General features: G+C 53.8%; 1 protein-coding gene across 1 annotated transcript in view; it reads right to left on the bottom strand.

The window, feature by feature from the left end:
• LOC132248245 (zinc finger protein 883-like) overlaps positions 1-21861 on the bottom strand; it is a 35507-nt gene extending 13646 nt beyond the window's left edge. The window contains exons 1-9 of the mRNA XM_059721214.1: positions 21625-21861; positions 21202-21376; positions 16740-16912; positions 15014-15140; positions 13895-14005; positions 13354-13470; positions 10548-10738; positions 1331-10055; positions 370-851 (exon numbers count right to left, since the gene is read on the bottom strand). Coding sequence (XP_059577197.1) covers positions 8700-10055; positions 10548-10738; positions 13354-13470; positions 13895-14005; positions 15014-15140; positions 16740-16912; positions 21202-21334 — 2208 coding nt within the window. The 5' untranslated portion in view covers positions 21335-21376; positions 21625-21861 and the 3' untranslated portion in view covers positions 370-851; positions 1331-8699. The remainder of the gene's footprint in view (positions 1-369; positions 852-1330; positions 10056-10547; positions 10739-13353; positions 13471-13894; positions 14006-15013; positions 15141-16739; positions 16913-21201; positions 21377-21624) is intronic.
• Positions 21862-23267: the final 1406 nt, after the last annotated feature.

Below are 23267 nucleotides of genomic sequence, written 5' to 3'. Positions count from 1 at the left end.
CACTGCTGAGGAGTCTTGGTCAGTTGGTGGCCCTGTGCCCCCTGATATACACAGGCCTTATAGAACTTGAAGGTGCTTGACTGTCTACAAGAACCTGGGGGTGCTTCTGTTAGTCAAAACCTCAAATAGCAGCCTCCCTTAGTCAGCCAGATGAAAGGGCACCAAAGCATGCCTTTCCCAAGGAGTTCACCACACTTGAGAACAGTGAAGAACTTCCTTGGTTACAAAGGGAAGGCTTGGGGTAGGGGTTCAGGATAGAGAAGTATTGAAGAACATCCTTAGAGCAAAATGTGGCTGGGATAGCCACTGATTAAGCATATGCAGTACTGTAAGCTATGTATCTAGATGTATCTCAAGGAGCTTACTCACAGGCATCATCCAGAGGCAGGGGGAGATTCCCTCTGGAAGCAGGAAGTTCAGTGACCATGAGTTTGAAGAGAGACAGTGAGTTTCAGATGGTCCAGCTTCTGTGAGAGTCCTTGTCATGGCCGCTGTCCGTCCTGGGCAGGCTTTAACTTATATACACCTTATGACCTCACTATGGCGTCCAGTGGAGACTAGCTAAAGTTGGCTACAACCCAATCAATTGGAAATGCATCACTGGTTGCCAGGTAGACTGGTTGGGGCTCCAGCCCCTCTCCCAGTCATGGGGTCCTTGATAAGACAATAGGGGGTTAACTCCCCTCCCTGATACCTGAGGTCTCCCATGGAGGCTAGAGGGTTGGTTAGCAACTAGAGTGATAGACAGGTGAGAGACCTGGTCACCTGGCTGGCAAGAGTGGGAAACGTGAGACAAAGGGAGCAGGTTCCTGCCCATCTCAGAAGGTCTTCAGCAGGGAGCCTGGTTTTCTCTGATAAAAAAAACAAAAACATAAATTCTCTGTTAAAACCCCCCCAAATCCATTGTTAAAATTAAAATGCCCCTGAAGCCGCCCCTAGCTCTGCTACTGCCCTTCATCCACCCCCAAAGACCGCCTCTCTAAGCCCTGCACCGGCACCCCCCCCCCTGCCGCCCCCCACAAAGCACTGGTAGCCTCTCATCCTTCATCTGAACAAAATGGGCACCCCAGGTCTGTCCCCAGAAGACAATTTCTGCAGTCCATGAATCATCCAATGACTCTTCTCTGCCCTGTCCCATATTCATCCTCCTTTCAGAATGCTAGCAGTTTTTCCATGTTCCAGTCTCGGTCTTGGTGCCACTGCACTCAACAGCTCAGCTCAGAGGAGACACGCCCACTGCTCATCTCCTCGCAGGACGCTCCCAGTACAAAAGCTTCTAACAGTGGCTTCAGGCAGATGCAGAAACCTGAGTTGTGTCTGAGAAACTTACTGCTCCACAGAGGAAATGCCTCCATCCCTGTAGCTCGAAATTCACCTTCTGGTCCCACTTGTATGGAGGTGCTCTCCTCACTCACTGCAGCGTGTCATCCACTGAACCAGTATCCCCGAAGCACAGCCCTGCTGCAGCAAGAAACCTTTTTGACTGCCTGCCCTCCCTCTCCGCCCCCACAAATGCAAAGCTCCTCCATATGGCAAAAGCACCTTTTACCGAAGTTGCCCCCTTTTGGGGATGCTTCCTCTCTTTTTTCTTTTATATTATTATTATTATTATTATTATTATATATATAAGATGTATTTGTAGTGAAAAATAGAGCTTGTGGATGGTTTTACAAATGTACTTTAAGTTTAAAAGTAAGTTGTACCATGTAACAATGTTATCAAGAGCAGAAATCTCTGTATGGGGCGGGTCCCTGAAGGAATCAGGGTTGAATGTGTAACACAGTAGCTAGTCTGGATAAGTAAGTTAATGAGTGGCAATTAACACCTACGAAACTACAAACTAAGAAAAGGAAAGAATCAAAACAGAGTCAGGAACTCCCTGAAACTTCACTGTTAAAGGTAGGGAAGCCCCCGGTTGAACTAATCAAGGCTGGAAACAGACCCTTGGGGCTGAAATACCCCCTGATCAGCCATTTCCAGAGTTGTATTCATTATGGCAGTGAATCAATCAAAATTCATCAGCAGATTCTTGAGACTGCACATACAGACGTGACCCCTGGGGCTGACAGCTGCCATCCGGCAGCTACCAAGAGGGATGTCGCTCGAGGTCAAAGACCCCTGGATTGGGTAAGCCCAGGAATCGGGGAGTCTCCAATTCTGCCAGAGAGCAATAAAAGGCAGCGAAGAATGACCCCCAAGGGTGCCCTTTTTGACCTGACCAGCACCCTGCCTGTCCAGCCAGAAGGACCAACCGGCAACCCCTTTCTGAAGCAACATCGCATTGAAAGAAGCCTCAACTGGCCATTGAAGGCAGACTCCAGTGCTTGGGGATCGCTATATCTTGACACCGGTGCTTAGTGTTTATAGCTAGCTACTCTGTGTGTGTGTGTGGGGGGGGGGGGGGATCAGCACCAAGGGTTATGGTCTTTTACATCCGTCCAATAAACTACAATTTTATGATGATCCTGTAAGATGGTCCTTCGTAGCCAATATTGCCACATATCTACACTCAGCACAGGCTGGCCTGTGCACCTCATTAACTTGAGCAAAGACATGTTGGCACCAGCTCCAGCCCTACAAGCAGCCCCAAGGCAGTGCAGGATCCCCTGGGAGTTTGTCCACCCACAGTGAAGTCAGTGCAGTCCTGGCGGCTCATGCTGGTGGCTTTAGGTGTAATTGCGTGATCAAAGAACACAGGAAATGCGTGGAAAATGCTGTGAAAAATGCCGGAATGGCTGACCCTATAATGGAAGCAAGCATTATTCATGACGCGAGAGGGGAAGAACTAGGAATGCGTAGAAGCCCCGTGTGGCACAAAGCTTCCAGATAGTGCCTGGCTGACTGCTTTACCTGTTGATGCTGGGAAGAGCAGTCAGTCAGGTCTGACCGCTCAGGTAGGTTCCTAGCCAAGTTACAGGCCCTCCATCTAACTCGGGAGGTGCACAGTCCCACCAGGGGAAATGCCTTGTTAGACCTGGTCCCAGCCACAAGCGATGATCCTGTGAGGGGTCTGCGGGTGCTTGATCACCTGGGTGATAGCGATCATCAACAATTTGAATTGACAATCCAGCACAGGGTGGCAAAGGTCTTCAGCAAGGCAGCAGCCCTGGTTTTCAGTAAGGTGGATTTCACTGAGCAAGGGAGACTAGTCGGGGAGGCACTGAGGTCCCAGAGGGGTGGGGAGTTGGGAGTCCAAGAAGAGCGGTTGTTCCTGAAGGAGACGATCCTCCAAGCCCAAAGGGTGGCAATCCCAAAAGGGATCAAAGGCGGCAAGAGTGCTCAAACAAAAGCCCCCATGGCTCACAAAAAGCATCCACGAATGCCTCAAAGCTAAGAAGGAGGTGTACACCTAGTGGAAGGGAGGGGCCATCACCAGGGAGGACTACACCTCCATTGCTCGGGGCTGCATGGGGCGGGCAGGAAGGGCAAGGCAGAGATGGGACTGGGACTGGCGACCCAGATCAAGGATAACAAGAAATCCCTTTTTAAATACATAGGGGGTAAAAAGATGGTTCCGGATAATGTGGGGCCTCTGCAAGACACACTTGGAAACCTGGTGGTCTCACCAGATGACAAAGCTAACCTATTTAGCAAATTCTTTGCCTACATTTTTCTAAGCAGGGACCAGGTCGTCCCCCCCCCATCAGAATCCCTGATGGTCCCAGGACAGGTGTAGCCAGGCCCAGGGGCAGAGAGGACCTAGTCAGGGAACTTCTTTTGGGACTAGACGTGTGCAAATTAGGAGGTCCTGACGATCTCCGCGGCAGAGTGCTGAGGGAATTAGCAGAGGTCATTGTGGGACCCCTGGTACGGCTTTATGAGCACTCATGTTGCTCTGGTGTGGTGCCAGAGGACTGGAAAAGGGGCAATGTGGTTCCAATTTTCAAAAAAGGGAGGAAGGAGGACCCAGGAAATTATAGGTGTGTTAGTCTTACCTCGGTCCTGGGGAAGCTCTTTGAGAAAATTATCCAGGAGCACATCTGCGAGGGGCCGGCAGGGGAGGTTATGTTTAGGGGCAACCGACATGGGTTCATTAAAGGCAGGTCCTGTCAGACCAACTGATTAGCTGGTGGGCCACACCCAGAGGGTGGTGTTGGAGGGGTCATTTTCAACCTGGAGGGCTGTGGGCAGTGGGGCCCCCAGGGCTCAGTCCTTGGGCCTGCCCTGTTCAACACACTCATCAGGGACTTGGACAAGGGGGTGAAAAGCACCTTCTTCAAATTCATGGATGACACTAATATGTGGGGAGAAGTGGGCACACTAGAAGGGAGGGACAGGCTGCAATTGGATCTGCACAGGTTACAGGGGTGGGCGGATGAGAACAAGCTGGGATTCAACACTGACAAGTGCAAGGTGCTGCACCTAGGGAGAAAGAACCAGCAACACACCTACAGGCTAGGGAACTCCCCTCCCATCAGCACAGAGGCAGAAAAGGATCTTGGAGTTATTATTGATTCCATGATGAACATGGGACGACAGTGTGGGAACGCGGTCAGGAAGGCCAACCTCACCTTGTCATGCATCCACACCTGCATCAAGACCAGATCCAAGGAGGTGATCCTCCCCTTCTATATGACACTGGTCAGGCTGTACTTGGAGTACTGCATCCAGTTCTGGGCGCCGCACTTCAGCAGGGATGTGGACAGCATTGAGAGGGTCCAGAGGAGGGCCACTCACATGATCCAGGGGTGGCAAGGCAAGCCCCACGAGTGAAGGCTATGGGACCTGAACCTATTCAGCCTCCACAAGAGAAGGCTGAGGGGGGACCTGGTGGCCACCTATACACTGGCCAAGGGAGACCAGCAAGCAATGGGAGAGTCTCTGGTCCCCTGAGCACTACTGAGAGTAACAAGGAATAACAACCATAAGTTGATGGAGAGTAGATTTCGACTAGACATCAGGAGGCGCTACTTCACTGTCAGGGCGGCTAGGATGTGGAACCAACTTCCGAGAGAAGTGGTGCTGGCTTCTACCCTGGGGGGTCTTCAAAAGAAGGCTAGATAGACACCTTGCTGGGGTTGTTTGACCCCAGCATCCTTTCCTGCCTATGGCAAGGGGAGGACTTCATGATCTGCTCAGGTCCCTCCTGACCCTACCAACCATGAAACTATATGACAAACCATGGCTGAAAAGGAGCAAATTATTTGAAGAAAAATGCAACAAAACAGGGCCAGTGCCCTCCAGCTCCCTTCCCCGAACAGCACGAAGCCTGAGGGCTCAGGGGACACCTAGTAACCCCCGGAGTCCTTCTGGGCACCAAGAAAATGTTGAAGAGGTGGTCCCACCAAAAATGACTCACAAACCTCCATGTAGCCTCATTCAGCTAGTAGGTTTAAGAATGAAATGCAGATGGGAGCTCAATGATCAGATAGTACAGCCTATCCAACAAGTGATGATGATGTATGGAACATAGACAAGGTTCTTTGGATAAATTTGAGATCTTTTATGAGATCAACTAAATCATTGGAATAATAGTTCTGTACAAGCTTTTGGGCACAAACACCCTTCTTCAGTCAGGATGATTATGCTGGTGTTTGTGGGCTCTCCTGAGTGGAATAGAAACTTAAGACAATATGCAAAATGCAGGTCTGTGAAAACACAAATATATGCCAGGGAAGACCAACAGGTCTATAACCAATACACCCAAATGTATAGAACAGGCATTCCTCTAAAGAGCCATAGAAAATGAGAGTTGGAAGGTACCTCAGGAGGTCATCTAGTCCAACCCCCTGCTCAAAGCAGGGCCATCTCCAAATAGATCATCCCAGACTAACCTTTGTCTAGACAGGTTTTGAAAAATTCCAAAGAAAGCTTCCACCACCTCTCTGGGTAACCTATTCCAGTGTTTTACTACCCTTCTAGTAAGAAAATACTTCAAATATCCAACAAATTCAAGGAGCTTAGGAGACTAGTGGGGGAGGCACTAAAGGCCCAGAAGGTAGACGAGATGGGAGCCCACAAGGGATGGCCGTACCTTAAGGGGGCGATGCTCCAGGCCCAAAGGATAACAGTCCCTGAGAGAAGCAAGCAAGAGCGCTCAGAAATCCCCTTGGCTCAGCAAGGGAATTCAGCAATGCCTGAGAACCAAAAAGGGAGGCGTACAACCAGCGGAAGAGAGGAACTGTCACCAAGGAGGAGTACTCCTCCTCGGCCCAGGAGTGCAGGAGGGCTATTAGGAAGGCCAAGGCAGAGATGGAGCTCAGGCTAGTGTCCAGGATTAAAGACAACAAAAAGTCCCTTTTCAAGTACATTAGGAGCAAGAAGAGGGCACCAGGCAATGTAGGGCCCCTTCAAGACACAAATGGTAATCTAGTGGCCACGCCAGACAAGAAAGCCTTCAGTCAGTGCAGACATAGGTAGGGATCTTCTGGAAGGGCTAGACATTTTTAAATCTGCAGGTCCACATGCCCTCCACCCAAGGGTGTTGAGGGAGCTGGCAGGGGTCATCGCGGAGCCTTTGGCCCGGCTGGATGAGCATTTGCTGTCATCTGGCCAGGTGCCGGGGGATTGGAAAAGGGCTAATGTGGTCCCAATTTTCAAGAAGGGGAGGAAGGAGGACCTGAGTAACTATAGGCCTGTAAACCTCACCTTGGTGCTCAGGATGCTCTTGGAGATGATCATCAAGGAGCACACCTGTGGGGGGCCTGCAGGGGAGATCATGCTCGGGGGCAATAAGCATGAGTTCACCAAAGGCAGGTCCTGCCAGACCAACCTGATTGCCTTTTACGACCAAGTAACTAAATCCTTGGATGATGGTGTTGCTGTGGATATAGGCTTTCTAGACTTTAAGAAGGCCTTTGACATTGTCTCTCACCCCATCCTCATCAATGAATTAAGTGATTGCGGCAATGATGCCTGCACAGTTGGATGGGTAAAACATTGGCTGATGGGTCGCACCCAGAGAGTAGTGGTGGATGGGTTGTACTTAACCTGGCGAGATGTGATCAATGGGGTCCCCCAGGGTTTGGTCCTCGGGCCCGCACTGTTTAACATCTTCATTCATGTCTTGGACGAGGGGGTGTAATGCACGCTGTCCAAGTTTGCTGATGACACTAAGGTGTGGGGCGAGGTGGACACACTTGAAGTGAGAGAGAGGCTGCAACTAGATTTAGACAGACTACCAAAGTGGGCAGATGAGAATAGGATTGGGTTCAACGCAGACAAATGCAGGGTGCTGCACCTGGGGAGAAGGAATCCACAGCATACATACAGGCTGGGGAGTTCTCCCCTTGAAAGCACAGAGGCGGCAAGGGATCTCAGAGTCATTATTGACTCCAAGATGAACATGAGCCACCAATGCCAGACTACAGCCAGCAAGGCCAGCCAGACCTTGTCATGCATCCAAAGGTCCATCTCAAGCAGGTCCAGAGAGGTGATCCTCCCCCTCTATGTGACTTTGGTCAGGCTGCAGTTGGAGTACTGTGTCCAGTACTGGGGGCCGCACTTCAAAAGGGATGTGTCCAGCCTGGAGAGGGTCCAGAGGAGGCCACCCACTTGGTGAGAGGGCAGCAGGACAGGCCCTACGAGGAGAGACTGAAGGACCTGAACCTGTTCAGCCTCAGCAAGAGGAGACTGAGGGGGGACCTGGTGGCTGCCTACAAGCTCATCAGGGGGGATCAATAGAAAATAGGCAGAGCCCTTTTCTCCCCAGCACCACCTGGGGTGACGAGGAACAATGGTCATAAGATGATGGAGAATAGGCTTAGGTTAGAGATCAGAAGGCAATATTTTACAGTTAGGGTGGCTAAACTCTGGAACCAACTTCCCAGGGAAGTGGTCCTCGCCCCTACCTTGGGCATGTTCAAGAGGACGTTGGACGATCACCTGTCTGGGGTCTTGTGAACCCAGCATTCATTCCTGCCTGCGGCAGGGGTCAGGCTACATGATCTGTTCAGGTCCCTCCCAACCCTAGCTACTAGGAAACTATGATACTCTGAAATAAGTCCATTTCCCACAGCCTCTCCTCATAAGTTATGTTCCCAAGCCCTCTCACCACTTTTTCTGCCCTCTGCTGGACTCTTCCCTGCATCCACATCCTTTCTGTAGTGGGGGCCCACAACTGGACACACAACTCCACACGTGCCCTCTCCAGTGCCAAATAGAGGGGAAGAGTCACTTCCCTTGAGCTACTAGCAACACTCCTATAAATGTCCATACTGGGGTATGCCATTAGCCTTCTTGGCAACAAGAGTACACTGCTGGCTCATAGTCAGCTTACTGCCCACTTTAACCACCAGGGCCTTTTCTGCAGGATGGGTAATGAACCTTGTGGAAGACCTCCTACAGGATACGCATGGAGTCAAATGGCTTTTGCACAAGGAGGGAAGCCTCAGTATTCCCAAGGGAGATTACAACATGCTTAATTTCACCCAGAGGATGCCTTCATTATTTCCCCACCCTTCCACACAAGGGGCAGGACATGTCACAGCCTGCACCTCCTTTACCTCTACTATCGCATTTCATAGGTCTTGAGAGGATTTAGAGATCCACCACAGAGGGATCGCATTAAATTGTTGGGCTTGATTACAAAGGAAGCTGCTCTAGAGAATGGCATGGAGGGAAGGAGGGCAGGGGGGCAGTTGGCACCTGGTGGTCCTCAGTTCTGACGAGGTTGGCTTTACCGTTCTGTGGATACACTGATGCCTAGCCTGGATGGAGGAGAGGGTGAAGCTCTTCCCACACTCCAAGCACTGATGGGGTTACTCCCTTGTGTGGATACGATGGTGCCGAGCCAGGTGGGAGGAGCGATTGAAGCTCTTCCCACACTCTGAGCACTGATATGGCTTCTCCCCTGTGTGGATATGCAGATGCTGAGCCAGGTCGGAGGAGTAAGTGAAGCTCTTCCCACACTGTGAGCACTGATGTGGCTTCTCCCCTGTGTGGATACGCTGGTGGCGAGTCAGGTGGGAGGAGAGAGTGAAGCTCTTCCCACAGTGTGAGCACTGATGTGGCTTCTCCCCTGTGTGGATACGCTGGTGCAGAGCCAGGTCAGAGGAGTCAGTGAAGCTCTTCCCACACTCTGAGCACTGATGTGGCTTCTCCCCTGTGTGGATACGCTGGTGCCGAGCCAGGGTGGAGGAGACAGTGAAGCTCTTCCCACACTCCGAGCACTGATGGGGCTTCTCCCCTGTGTGGATACGCTGGTGCTGAGCGAGGTTGGAGGCCTGAGTGAAGCTCTTCCAACACTCTGAGCACTGATATGGCTTCTCCCCTGTGTGGATACGCTGGTGCTCAGCCAGGCTGGAGGAGTGACTGAAGCTCTTCCCACACTCTGAGCACTGATGGGGTTTCTCCCCTGTGTGGATACGCTGGTGCTCAGCCAGGCTGGAGGAGCGAGTGAAGCTCTTCCCACACTCTGAGCACTGATGTATCTTCTCCCCTGTATGGATATGCTGGTGTTGAGCCAAGTGGGAGGAGTGACTGAAACTCTTCCCACACTCTGAGCACTGATATGGCTTCTCCCCTGTGTGGATACGCTGGTGCTGAGCCAGGTGGGAAGCCTGACTGAAGCTCTTCCCACACTGTGAGCACTGATGTGGCTTCTCCCCTGTGTGGATACGCTGGTGCCGAACCAGGGTGGAAGAGTGAGTGAAGCTCTTCCCACACTCTGAGCACTGATGGGGCTTCTCCCCTGTGTGGATACGCTTGTGCACAGCCAGGGCGGAGGAGTAAGTGAAGTTCTTCCCACACTCTGAGCACTGATATAGCTTCTCCCCTGTGTGGATATGCCGGTGCTGAGCCAGGCTGGAGGACTGAGCGAAGCTCTTCCCACACTCTGAGCACTGATGGGGCTTTTCCCCTGTGTGGATACGCTCGTGCCGAGTCAGGTGGGAGAAGTGAGTGAAGCTCTTCCCACACTCTGAGCACTGATGTGGCTTCTCTCTTGTGTGCATGCACCAGTGCCTCACCAAGTTGGAGAGCTGCCTGAATCTCTTCCCATACTTGGTGCGGTGCTGCCGCACACACTCTTGCTGGGACAGGTCTTGCAAGCAGATTAAATTCTTCTGGCACTCAGTGCAGTGGTGAGTGATCCTCCCTCGGGGGATGCACCGGTCCTGAGACAAGGAGAAAAAAGCAGTGAAGGCCTTGCCACTCGTGCCACAGCTGTGTCTGACACTTCCCCCTCTGCACATGTAGCTGCTTGACCAGGTCTGTGGGGAGCACAAAGCTCTTCCCCAATTTGGTGAAGTGCTTGGGTCTCTCTCCAGAATGGGTCTAGCGGTGAGCAACCAGGGCAGAGGCAGGTGAAGCTCTTCCCACACTTAGTGCATACATGGGACTTCTCCCCAGTCTACCTTATTTTGTGAAGAGCCAGGAGTGATGAGCACTTAAAGGTTTTCCTGACCTTCAGCTAGGGCTGAGCTCTGCCCCTGTGCTGGGCACTGAGCTCCTGCTTCCCTCCAAGGTCATCTCCACTGCCTTTGCTTGCATGCAGTGCATCTTTCCAGTGGCTCTTTAGGTCTCTCAACTGCACAACTTCTTGCCTGCACCCAGGCTCTTTCTAGGTTCTGGCCTTCTCCACCCTCATGCCCAACTAGAGATGGTACCTGGCTTGTGGCTACCTTCTCCTTCTGCTTCTGCTTTTGGGGCCTCCCCTGACTCTCGTAGCATCGCTCCTTCTCAGGTCTCAGGGAGTCCATCTCACCCAAACTCCCTGGGGAAGTCTGCGCTGGCTCCATGTCTGCAGACTCTTCCACAGGAGGCTGCTCCTCAGCTCTGCTCAGCAGCCAGGCACCTCCTGCATGGGGAAGAGACACTCCACATTTGTCCCTATGCTGCTGGCAGAGAGCAAACACCCCTATTCCTTCTCCTTGGATAAGAAACAGAGCAGGCCTGGACTTTGGCACTTGTGTTCCCTCAAGAAAACGAGGTCTTCCTGCCAAAACCTGAAGTGCTGGGGCGAGGAAGGGCCAGGTCCCTGTGCTGGGCTAATGTTCCCTAATGTACCATCACTTCAGGCCCTGCTGGGACAAGCACACATGGGATGTAGAGTCAGGCAGTTCCTGAATAGCTTCATGCTCTAATGGGCTGAGGTTGAGGGGAGAATGTAGAGCTGTGGCGCTCTGTTCTGGGGAGAGGAGCAGGGCTGAGCTTCCTGCCTGGTTTCAGCGAAAGGTCTTGTGTAGGGAATGCACCCATGGAGCTTTCCTCTGCTGACCGGTCCCAGATGACCTGCATGTCACAGGCATCTGCAAAGGGCCTAAGGCCTCGGCATGACCCTGAACCAGGACTCTGCTGAGTCTCAGGCTTCCTGACACTCAAGGCCCCAGAGAAGAAATGGGGAGGGGAGAATTGTGATGCAAACCATGGGTAATTCACTTCCCCCCACAACCTGAAATCTTAGGAATCCTACCCATGCCAGAGATAACCCTAACCCTAACCATCATACTCTGGGAGAGGGTGTTACACAGATATGGCTACGTTGGCCTGGGGAATGAACACTTACTTTGCTGTGTGAAGATGGCAACTTGAGATCATGGCATCCCAGGGAAATTAGATCTGGGACAACCATCAAGACAGCAAACCTGACTGTGCCCTAACAGGTGTCATTAGAAGAAGAAGGGAAGAGTTGCTTGTTTCCACATTGTTCAGTTTCAGAGGGTGGGAACAACATTACAGTCGGGTGGGAAAAATACGGCCGGCAGCCCACATCCAACCCACGGAGGGGATTTAGCAGCACGCAGAGTTCCTTGGTCCCGCCTGGCTGAGGCATTCCCCAGCTGTGCTGCATCCTGCTGCCTGCCGGGCATGCAGTGGGGCTGCATGGCTCTGCAGCTAGGTTGGGTTCCTAGGCTGTCTGGGCAGCGGCAGCTCCTTCTAGCTGCAATCCAGGGTGCAGTGGCAGGTACCAGTGCACGCAGCTGTGATCTCGTGTGCTTCACAGCAGCTTCAGGTTCGCCTGTCTGGCTAAACAGTGACAGTGTGGGAGAGAAACTGCTGCTCAGGATGGAGCAAAAGCATCCCGTGCCGAGCTGCCCTGAGTTTCTACCACATCACCCTCACCTCCAAGCTGCCTGGCAGGGCAGCAGTGGCAGCACAGAGCAGTCGCAGGGCACCCCAGATTCGGTGGTGACTGAGTCACAGGGAAACCCAGCATGGCGTGGGGAGCCACACCAAAAATTGTCTAGCAGCAGCAAGGGGAAGGGACTGTTTTCCCCCCCGCAATGAACAAGTTTCTGCCCAGCTGCTGCTGCTCAGCCTGGAGGGGTGAGCCCAGAGCTGGCACAGGGCACACGGGGTTGGGGCTGCAAGCAGTGTCCCCCGCTGTTACTGTGGAGCTGGGGGCAGCGGCGGTGGCAGCAAGAAGGAGCTGTCCTAGCCATGCTGCATGCCCAGGTCGGTTGAAACTCCCAAGTCTGGGAGGAGTAGGCGTGGGCCATGCTGGGGCTGTGCACTGTTGGCTGTGGCGGGGAACAAGCCACAGGTATACGGGCTCTGGGGGGCTGTTGCGGGGCTGGGGCAGGGATAGGGGCTCCCATGCACACCCCACATACCTTCAAGCCCTCCAACACAAACCCCACAACCACACCATCCCCAATGCAATCATACACCCCACAAACCCCACACCCTCCCCTACACTCACACCCGCAAGCCTCTGGGGAAGCCCCATTCACCGCTACATGCACACACCACACACACACACACACACCTTCCCTCCCCCTCCCCCTCCACGCACCCCACAGCCCCACACAAATCCCGTACACACGGGCATTGATCCGCCATATTTTTGGCCACATCAGACCGATTTCCAATACCCTCAATTTTCCTTATATCAGTGCTGATCTGATATCAGACCGATATATAGGTCCACATCTCATAGTCCTCCACACACCCCGCCACCACAATATACCAGTGTAAGACTTTTTTCTGAGCTATTATGCACTCATTCCTATAGATACACAGCACAGACACTCACAAATCAGGGCCAATATATATTTTTTAAATAACATTAAAATATATTATTATGGATGTTTGATTTTTTGAATATAATTGGCTTTTGCTTTCTTCCTGATCCAAGATGTCTAATCCCCTTCCCAAAAGGAGTACATTTGAGGACAAGGGGAGGGACTTCTGGTGGCAAAGGTCAGAGGTCAGGACAGGACGTCTGGTTCCAAGATGGCAATCAAGGGATGGGGCCACCCTTGCAGGCCTTGACAACTCAAACAAAACTGCTTACCCAGACCTCCAGCCTAAATAACTGCCTGTCCCTGTGTTACAGCATAATATACTGTGTCTGAGGCCAGCACACAGCAATGGCAGCACAGGGCAGGCCTGCACGTCCCAGGTCCCACTGGCACTCAGGCCAAGGAGCTTTACTGACAGCAGTCAGGGTGGGGAACAGCCACAACTCACCTGGCACCAGGTCCTCCCATCTTGACATTTCCCCACAGTCCTCATCAGCACAGGTCCAAAGATCCACCCGTCCTTGCTGGATGCTGCAGATTAAGTCAGGTGTGGGACCTCGATAGCCTGTTTGGGCAGTGGTTAAAGAGCATTTGTGACTGGGTACGGGATGCAGAATCCAACTGGCATTCAGGAATGCATCCAGTGAACCCAAGATGTCTGCTAGGGGTTTGATGGAAAAGGAAGGACAGGCATTTAAACTGACAGAGTCACCAGGGACAGGTATAGAGATGCATTGACCCATGATGGACCAGGGAGCAAAAAAAAAAGCTTTCACTGATTTCAAGGTACCAAGAGAAAGTGATATTGGACACACTTATGGATGCATAATATTTATCTCATCAGTGTAATTCCAGGAAAAGAAGTGAAAATGAGCTTAGTGAGGGGACTCAGGGCAGGGAAAAGCATACATGACATGTAGGCGAAAATGACAATTTTTTCTGGGAGAGAGAATAATTAATTCATCACCACCAGGGACAGGAAATTATACCTGTAGGTGCAAAATAGCAATCATCCTGTCCATTGGGAGGATCACCCCAGGAGGGCTGATGAGTGCACAGATTGGTAAGTACTGGGGGGTTGAACACCAAGTTCCTGGGAGCTGTGGATGTGGACAAAAGAAGGTAGAAAGAGGCACATTTAACAGCACATGAAAGGCCATAATATAGAAATGGTCTAAATGATCTTTGCTAAGCTAGACAAAACATAGAAACACTTCCCAAAGGAAATCCCCTGGGGGAAAGGCAGGGGAAAGAAAGCATCAGAAAAGCAAACTGACCTAGTAAAAAAAAGCTCAGTACCGCAACCCTGCACACAAGCCAGTACAAGCCCCTGTATTAGAGATCCTCTGGAAATGAAAACTGGTTCTCACTATGTCCTGCAGCTAGCCCACTTCTTGTTCTCACAATGATGGGCATCCGATCAGCAGAGGGATTTTAGGAAGAGCACAAGAAAACTTCTGAGAGGGGCAAAGGGAGCTTGAGAATCTCTGACCTACGGAGATGAAGATGTTAGGAAGGGATGTGCACGAGAGCTTCCAGCGACCCCTTGGCAGACAAACCTGGCTTACATCTCGTGTAAACATGTTGCTAGAGTAGCAGTTGAGGAAATGCCTCTTCCCGTTGTAGCAGAAGAGGCTGATAAGACTTTCTATTAACTTCTGCCAGGTCATAACAACAGGAGGAAGGGGACCTAGATAGCACAGAATGGAGCATGCAAGGATTGTCTGGAGAGGACTCGCTAGGTCAGATGGAGGAAATCAGAATCCTCCCCCAAGGAACAGCTCTTAGTGCATTCATGTACAATGGCCTGGGGATGATGTGAATGTGCTGAGAAGGCAAAGGGAGATCATGTTGCCAAGAAACTGCTGCATATGGAAGAACCAGGAGTCAGAAGAAAGGGGAAGGCACAGGTGAATGTGGCTAGAGCAAATGAAGGAGATCTCTGTCAGAAATGTGAGGGAGGCCTGATCACTGACAGGGCAGTGGGGAGGAAGGGGATTTAAACCTCCAGCCAAAAGTCCATGAGGATGAGACTCTTGGAACAGGGAGGTGTCTACAAAACTGCACAGTTCACATATCTCCGGGGGAAGCAAGACCCAGAGCTTTACCCAGGGAAATGAGGGCTTGGTAATTCTTCAGCATCTGCTCCTGGTAAAGCACCTTGTCTTCATCGTCCAGCAGCTCCCACTCCTTCCGTGTGAAATACACAGCCACGTCCTCAAACACCTCCCGGAGCTGCAGGCACAAGCGTTGCACCATCAGTGTCTCCTGCGCCAGCTGCTCCCGGACCCCACAGCCCTGCCTGCAATCACGGGGTACTACGACGAATTGCAATCTTAGCCATAGATTCATAGATTGTAGAGTCGGAAGGGACCGCAATGGATCATCGTGTCCGACCCCCTGCCCCTTGCAGGAAAGAGGAACGAGGTCAGATGACCCCAGCCAGGTGACTATCTAGCCTCCTCTTGAAGACCTCCAAGCTAGGCGATAGCACCACCTCTCTTAGAAGCCCATTCCAGATCCTGGCCACCTTTACTATGACAAATTTCTTCCTAATATCTAACCTAAATCCACCCTCAACTAGTTTACACCTGTTATTCCTAGTCACTCCCTGGAGCGCCTTAGTAAACAGTTTTTCCTCTTTTCCCCATTGACCTCCCCTAATAAATTTATAGGCAGCCACAATATCTCCCCTCAACCGTCCCTTGTGAAGGCTGAAGAGATTCAGCTCTCTCAACCTCCCCCCGTAGGGTCTATCACAAATGCCACTAAACATGCGAGTGGCCTCCTCTGGACACTCTCCAGATTCCCCGCGTCCCTCTTGAAGTGCGGCGCCCAAAACTGGACACACTACTCCAACTGCAGCCTGACCAGTGCCACATAGAGGGGGAGAATCACCTCCCTTGATCCACTAGTCATGTACCTGCTAATGCACGACGAGGTGCGATTGGCCTTGTTGATGGCTTCGTTACACTGCCGGCTCATGTTCATTTTGGAGTCAGTTATGACTTTAAGATCCCTCTCTGCCCCTGAGCTGCTGAGAAGGACACTCCCCAACCTATAGGTGTGCTGGGGGTTCCTCCTTCCCAGGTGGAGTACCTTACATTTATCTTTATTAAATGGCTTCCTATTTCTCTCTGCCCATTGATCCAACCTGTCCAGCTCAGCTTGAATCTGCCTCCTGCCCTCTGGTGTACTAACTTTGTCCCATAACTTGGTATCATCCGCTAACTTGGAGAGGGTGCTCTCCATGCCCTTATCCAAATCGCTGATGAAGATATTGAATAATATCAGTCTGAGGACTGAACCCTGAGGGACCCCACTGCCCACCTCCCTCTAGGCAGAGAAGGAACCATCCAGAACCACTCTCTGGGTGCGGTCCCGAAGCCAGTTGGCCACCCACCTGGCCGTGCAGTCGTGCACTCTGCTAGCTTCCCATGCTAGTCATGACAGGTAAGGGGACACAACTCCCCAGTCTTCAGCAGACATGTGATGTGGATTCAGCTGTGGCCACAGGAGCTCATGTGCTGACCTTAGCCCAGCTCATCACCATCTATTTGCTCGGTCCTTTGGGGCAGCCTGAGCAGCAAGTACTGAGGCAGGGAGCCCCGGCTCCACGCACTGTAACCTGGCCTGCAAAAGCCAGCACTCCTGATATCTTCACTCGGGGGGAAGCTCCTGCCAATGCAGCTTGTGGTTTTTGCGGCCTCCATCAATGCTGCCTTTATGCTCTTCAGGTCTCTGCTCCACAAATTCCTTACAGCACCCCGGGTTCCTCCTGCGCTCTGCCCCACCTGTACTCCCCACCACAAGTGAACCAGGTGCCCTGCTCACCTTCGAGCTCTCCTCCTGCTTTGGAGGCCTGCCCTGCCCCTTCTGCACTTGGCCTGGCTCAGGGGTCAGGGAGCTCCTCTCCTCCAGGCTCCCTGCGCACGTCCTCTGCAGCTCCAGGATCACCGGCCCCTCCTCAGCAGGCTGCTGCTCAGCTCTCGGCAGGGTCCCAGCACCTGCGGGTGGGGAAGGGAGTGCACATGTGAGCCCTGGTGCTGCTGGCACAGGGAAAGCCCTGTAAGTCTCCTGCACTGGCCTGGGACTGAGGAGACGGGGGCTGTATCAGATCCACACGCTAAGGCCAGGGGAGGGGAAAAGCAAGGTCGGTCTGCTCCTGGGCTGTGAAATGATTGCAGGGGAACCAGGAGAACAAGAACCGCTGATCTGTGGAGCACTGTCCCACCACCATGTTGTGGAAGGGAGATTTCTGCACTGAGGGATGGTGCACGTGCTGCTGGAGAGTGGAGACCCACCGCCCCCTCCCTGCCCCTGGGATCGAGCCTTGTCTGGGCCACCAGCCTGAGCAGCTTTCATCTGCTGACAACTCCCAGGTCTGCTCCGGTTCAGGGGAGTCTGCAGCAGCATCTCACAGGCCTGGGTTAGCTGTACCTTCATTAGTCAAGGCCTGCTGGGGAATCTAATTTCCCCATCACCTACACCAGCCCCTTCTCGGGCACAGAGGGCTCACGGGGAGATGAAGAAAGGGCAGTGAACATTGACTGGAGGCATTTGAAGTTATTGTGGCAGCACGACAAGCCCCAAGCAAGGTAAAGCCTCTCTGTGCAGGGGCTGCACCCGTGCAGGGAGGAAGATCAGGGTCTCGGCCCGGAAGCTGCCCACCCTGTTACCTGTCAGCTCTGTGTTCCTGAGGGAGACCTGGCACCCAGCTTGATGGATTTACAAAGGTCTCCCCTCTCCCCTCCCACCTCATCTAACCAAAACTAAGCAGAAGGAAAGTTTAATAGGCATCTTGGGCCATACATTCTCCGGTCCCACTATGGGAGGCCTATTTAAACTTGATTGACTAAAACTTGGTTGCTGGGATGGGGAATGCGGAGGAAAGAGACTCAGTCAGAGCGGGTACGGGCGACACTTGAACAATGGTTCAGGGTTCATTGCAGTGTCCAGCCCAGTGGAGCCCTGACCACAAATGCTGTCATACTTTTCCTGGCATGACTGGTGGAAGTCCTCCCCACAATGTTTATGAACACTTCAAGTAATCAATCCCTTTAAGTCTGTTCAAAGACAACAGTAAGATCTGAAAGTCATGCTGAGCTGAGGCTTGTTCACAAGAGGTAAAACACACAACACCGATGCTGACTTCACAGTGCAAGCATAGCTAGGCCATCTGAGAAGCCCTCCCAGTATATCTTCTATATTGATAATAATTTCAAGCTGGCTTCTAGGAATCTGGTTACTCCTTAAAACTTGGATGGTTTTCCTGGTTGTGAATCAGTTTCTTGAGATGTTCCAAACCAGATAACCCCCTGTCACTGAAAAAGGTAATTCATTTAAATGGAAAATGTTTCTATAACAGGATTTTCCCTGTCAATTATGGCTTGAGACCCTCTTGATTTACACGATTAAAAGAATGCTTTAAAAAGGCTGGACTAAGGGTATAAGAAAGCTGTAAAGCAGAAAACAGTGTGCTTCAGGAGAGAGAAATCTCTCTGACACCATCTTTCTGTTGCCTGGTTAACCTTCAACGATTGTGCTGGCAACTTTGCCTGTCAACAAAACACCCGAGTGCCTTGGAACAGGCAGATCCCAGCTCTCGCTCTCTCTTTAAGTTTTCTAGGGCTCTGCAAGGCTTTAGACAGACTTTGGATCCAGAGAAGCTGGAGTCCAAAGTAGCACATCCGGGTCGAAGTGCCAGCCTCATTAGGCTTCCAAACGCTTCCCAGTGCTGCAGGGATGGTGGCCCCTGCTGCGGCCAAGAAGCCTGCAGGCTGTCGAGGAGATCAGTGCAGGGGGGTCTGAGGCCCTGCATCCCTAGTTGCTGACAGACAAAACTCGTGCCAGGGGTGCTCGTGGGGATGACTGTGTGTGTCTTGGGGTGTGGGAGGCACTACTGCAGGGCTGAGTGCTAAGCTCCTGTGTTACCAGTTACCAATCAATCATGATTCACACAGGGACTGGCGCAATACACAGGACCTAGCTAACGTAGCTAGTTAATTGCCAGCAGTTCGCACCTACAAACCCAGACTAAGGAGAGGACAGAATCAATACAGACAATCAGCTGCCCCAAAACAGACACAGGCAGTCCCACAAGCACCCCTGGCACGAGCTTTGCCTGTCAGCACCTAGGGGTGCAGGGCCCAGACCCCCCTGCACCGATCTCCTCCACAGCTGGCAGGCGTCATGGGTGCAGCAGGGGCCACCATCCCTGCAGTGTCACCCCGCTGCGCCCCAACACGCACAGGGTCACCCATGGCACGAGTTTTGCTTGTCCGCAGCTTGGGGTACAGTTCCCCCCAATCCCCTGCACCGACCTTCCTGAAACCTGGCAGACTTGGTGGCCTCAGTAAGAGCTACCACCCCTGCAGTCCTGACCCCCCTGTATCGTGACTTAGATGTGACAGGAATTTTGCTTTCAGGAACTTTGGGTACAGTTCCCCCCAAAACCCCTGCACTGATCCTCTTGAAATTTGGCAGGCTTCATGACCCTACCAGAGGCTACCATGCCTGAAAGTTTCATCCAAATCAGACAAGAAACAACAAAGTTATAGATATTTAATTGATTCCCCTTTAAACCCTATGGCCGGATCTGCAGCCGGAACATAGAATCACAGAAGTCGCGTGGGAAGGGACCTTGCGGATCTTCAGGTCCGACCCCTGCCTGGGCAGGAGGGAAACTGGGCTCAAATACCCCAGCCAGGTAGGCATCAAGCTGCTTCTTAAAGACCCCCAGGGTAGGAGCCAGCACCACTTCCCTTGGAAGTTGGTTCCAGATCCTAGCTGCCCTGACTGTGAAGTAGTTCCTACGGATGTCTAATCTAAACCTACTCTCCAACAACTTGTGGCCGTTATTCCTTGTTATCCCGGGGGGTGCTAGGGGAAACAAGGTCCCCCCCAAACCCTTCTGGTCCCCCCTAGTGTGTTTATAGACAGTCACCAGGTCCCCCCTCTGCCTTCTCTTGTGACGGCTGAGCAGGGTCAGGTCTCGTAACCTCTCGCTGTAGGGCCTGTCCTGCTGTCCCCGGATCATGCGGGTGGCCTCCTCTAGACCCTCTCAATGTTGTCCTCATCCCTCTTGAAGTGGGGTGCCCAGAACTGGACACAGTACTCCAGCTGTGGCCTGACCAGTGTCACGTAGAGGGGGAGGATCACCTCCTTGGCCCTACTTGAGATGCACTTGTGGATGCACGATAGGGTCTGGTTAGCCCTGCCGACCGTGACCTCACATTGTCGGCCCATGTTCATCTTGGAGTCAATGACGACTCCGAAATCCCTTTCTGCCTCCGTGCTCTCAAGAAGGGAGTTTCCCATCTTATAAGTGTGCTGCTGGTTACTACTGCCCACGTGCAGCACCCTGGATTGAGACAGAAACGCAGTCCAGAGCTCTGGAGCGGATCCCTGGCATCTGAAGTGGCCGGATATAAAGTTGGGTCAGATCGCTGCTGATTCACACAGGCCTCTTGTTTTTCTTGCATGCCTATTACTACTAGCACAATTATAAATGTCATATCCTTACCAATAAATAACTTTTATAGTCAAACTGGTGATAACTGGGTGATTTTTTCCTTCTCTACTTCCCCTTCCCCACTTGCTCTGAACCAACACTTCTGTTACCTGAGCCAAAGATCCCTGTAAAGGCCAAAAATACTGTGGGGTCCCCTCATCAAGAAACTAGGGCAAAAGATTGGGAAGTGCTGAGTTTCAGACACATAATGGATCAGCGCGTACAGGCTGATTGACCCCATTTGGCTCAGACGTGCCCTGATGAACTGGATTCTGGCCCACGAGGGTGTCAGGTGCACACCCAGCCGGATTCAGAGGTCTTCCGTTCACCTGTGTGCTTGTGTCTGACTGCAGTTCATTGTTACCTTAATGAACTGATTCCTGGTATATGAGGGTGTCAGCCTGTCCATGCTGATCAACCCCGCCGGGTCAGGTGTGTCAGGTTAGTGTGTCTGTGTATGCATTTGACTGATTTGGTGGCTGGAGGAGCCCAGCCCCATTGAAACTCAGTCCTGCAAGACCGCTCCACTGCAGGTGAGGACTTGCAGAAGGGAGAGATACCGCTCCGTATGGGAACACCAGTAACACAAGCAGCGCAGTGACAGAGTTGCAGAGACCCCAGAAATGTGCCCCTAATCCAGGAGAACTTCCCAAAGTGGCGGGCAAGTCTGGTGACAACCCAGCCAGGTAGCGACTCCCTCGCGGGCAGGGCAGACACGCAAGCCTCGCAGCACAGAGACTCGGGCCCCCGCACCCACGCGGAGGGCACCATCCTCCGTCTCACCTGGTTGCTGGGGGGGCAGGGGCTCGTCTCTGGGGCCGGGAGGTGGCTGGTCCAGAGGCCTGTCCGCACCACGGGTGCTGGGCTGCTCCCGCCGGGGATCACCAGGGTCCTGCAGGGCCCCCGGGGGCTGCATCTCGTCGGAGGGCCCCTCCTCGCCCTTCACCCTCACCGCGACCTGGGGACGAGATCCGCGCGTCACCGTGGAGCCGGATGTGGGTGAGATGGGGTTGGGGGGGGGGGGGACGTCCCCCGATCGCACGGGGACGGGGACAGCAGCATCCACGATCAGAGCAAAACCATTTCTCCCGGAGCGTCTCGTGGTGCCCCAGCCCCATAAACCCCTCCGCCAGGGCGGTGCTGCCCCCGCATCTCATCCCCGGGGCAGGATGGCAGGCACTGCTCCAGCACCACCAGCTCCAGCACCTGCTCCTTGCTGCGGCGCTGGGGCTCCAGCCAGAGCACACGCAGCTCCCGCAGGCAGGCAGGCAGGCGGCTGCAAACCTCCCGCGGCCCCGCGGCTTCCCCGTAGCCCAGGCCCCGCAAACGGGGCCCCAGGTCTCTGGGCCGGGCAGGTCGTGCCCCGCTGCGAGCTGGGGGGGCTCCGCGGGGAGCTGGGCCGAGCAGGGGGCTGCACGCCCGCCACGCCCTCCTGCCCCCCAGCGACACCTGCGGCTGCGGCACGGCTGCGAGGGGAAGGCCGCGGGGGCTGCTCCGGGCTGCAGCGCGCACAAGCGTCTCCCGCCCGGCGCGGCCCCGCCCACGCGTCACACGGGACGTCGCTCCTAGTCAGAGGTGCGTCACGGCTGGGGCTTCCCCCCCTACTCACGTCCTCGCGCGTTAACCCTTTGCTGCCGGGCGGGACTGGAGAGCCCCCAACCCGCGCCCCGGCCGCAGTGTCCCCCGAGCGCCCCCCGGGCCCTGCCTCAGTTTCCCAAAGAGCCGCGCCAGCCCAGACTGCTTCATAGGGGGAGCGGGGGGCGGGGGGCTCCCTCCTACACGGACCACCCACACCCCCCCCACGCCCCCCAACCGCCCTACAGCGCGGGTCCCCCTACGTCCTCCCGCCCCGCCCCGCCCCGGCCCCGGGGCAGGACGACGCGGCCCCCCGGGTGCCCCGGCCGCGTGCCGACCTGTGTGCACGGCGCTGCTCGGGGCACGCACGGAGCCGAGGTGCCTGCGCGGGGCGGCGCGTGGAGTGATCCCGGGCGGGGGGCGGCGGGAGAGGAAGGGGCGGGCGGCGCTTCTCCTCGGCCCAGGAGTCACGGCACGTGTGTGTGAAAGGCGTGTGCGGGGGTTGGTGCCGGGCTCCGGGGAAAGAGCCGTCCCAGGGCTGTGCCGGACACGGACACGGACACGGCCCAGCCCCGGGGGGGGGGGGGCAGGCGAGGTGTGACGGGGGCTGCGCGACGGAAAGGGGCAGTGACGGGGAGCGCGGCAAAGCAGAGGGCCTTCGGGATGGAAAGCCGTGATCTGTGGCTCCACTCAATTTTGAAGTGAAATTTCGGAGTTAATGTCCAGCGTGCTGACCGTCCTGGCAGCTTTGAACTTCCCTCTCAGGCTCTCCTCCTCTTCTCCTCCTGCTGAATGCATTTAGGGATGACCGGGTATTGCAGGCAATGGATTATGGGTCATGCTCCCATCGTCAAGCCCCTACGGGCCCTTACCCTTGATTCTACTCCCGAACCGCTACCTTGGCTTCCAGAAGCCGAACAAGCCTTTATTCAGACCAAGCAAGCCCGCGCCAGAGCACCCGCTTTAGGACTTCCTGATGACAAGAGCCCTTTACCCTGTATTGGGATGGACGAGATGGCATTGCCCAGGGGTGCTCACTCAGCTTCACGGTGACAAGCAACGCCCCATTGCCTGTTATAGCTCTGCCTTAGACCCTGCTGCAGCAGGACTCCCGCCCTGTCTCCGATCCGTAGCTGCTGCTGCCCTGCTTGTAGAAAAGGCTGATTCCTTGGTCCCTGGACACGCAGTCACCGTTGCTGTTCCCCATGCTGTTATGGCCCTGCTCCTCAAAGGCAAAACACAACATGTTTCTAACTCCCGACATACCAAATATG

The sequence above is a fragment of the Alligator mississippiensis genome, chromosome 2 (genome assembly GCF_030867095.1).
Source record: "Alligator mississippiensis isolate rAllMis1 chromosome 2, rAllMis1, whole genome shotgun sequence".
Taxonomy (NCBI): Eukaryota; Metazoa; Chordata; order Crocodylia; family Alligatoridae; genus Alligator; species Alligator mississippiensis.
The sequence above is the reverse complement of the archived record's forward strand: the minus strand, read 5'-3'. Positions and strand labels throughout refer to the sequence as shown.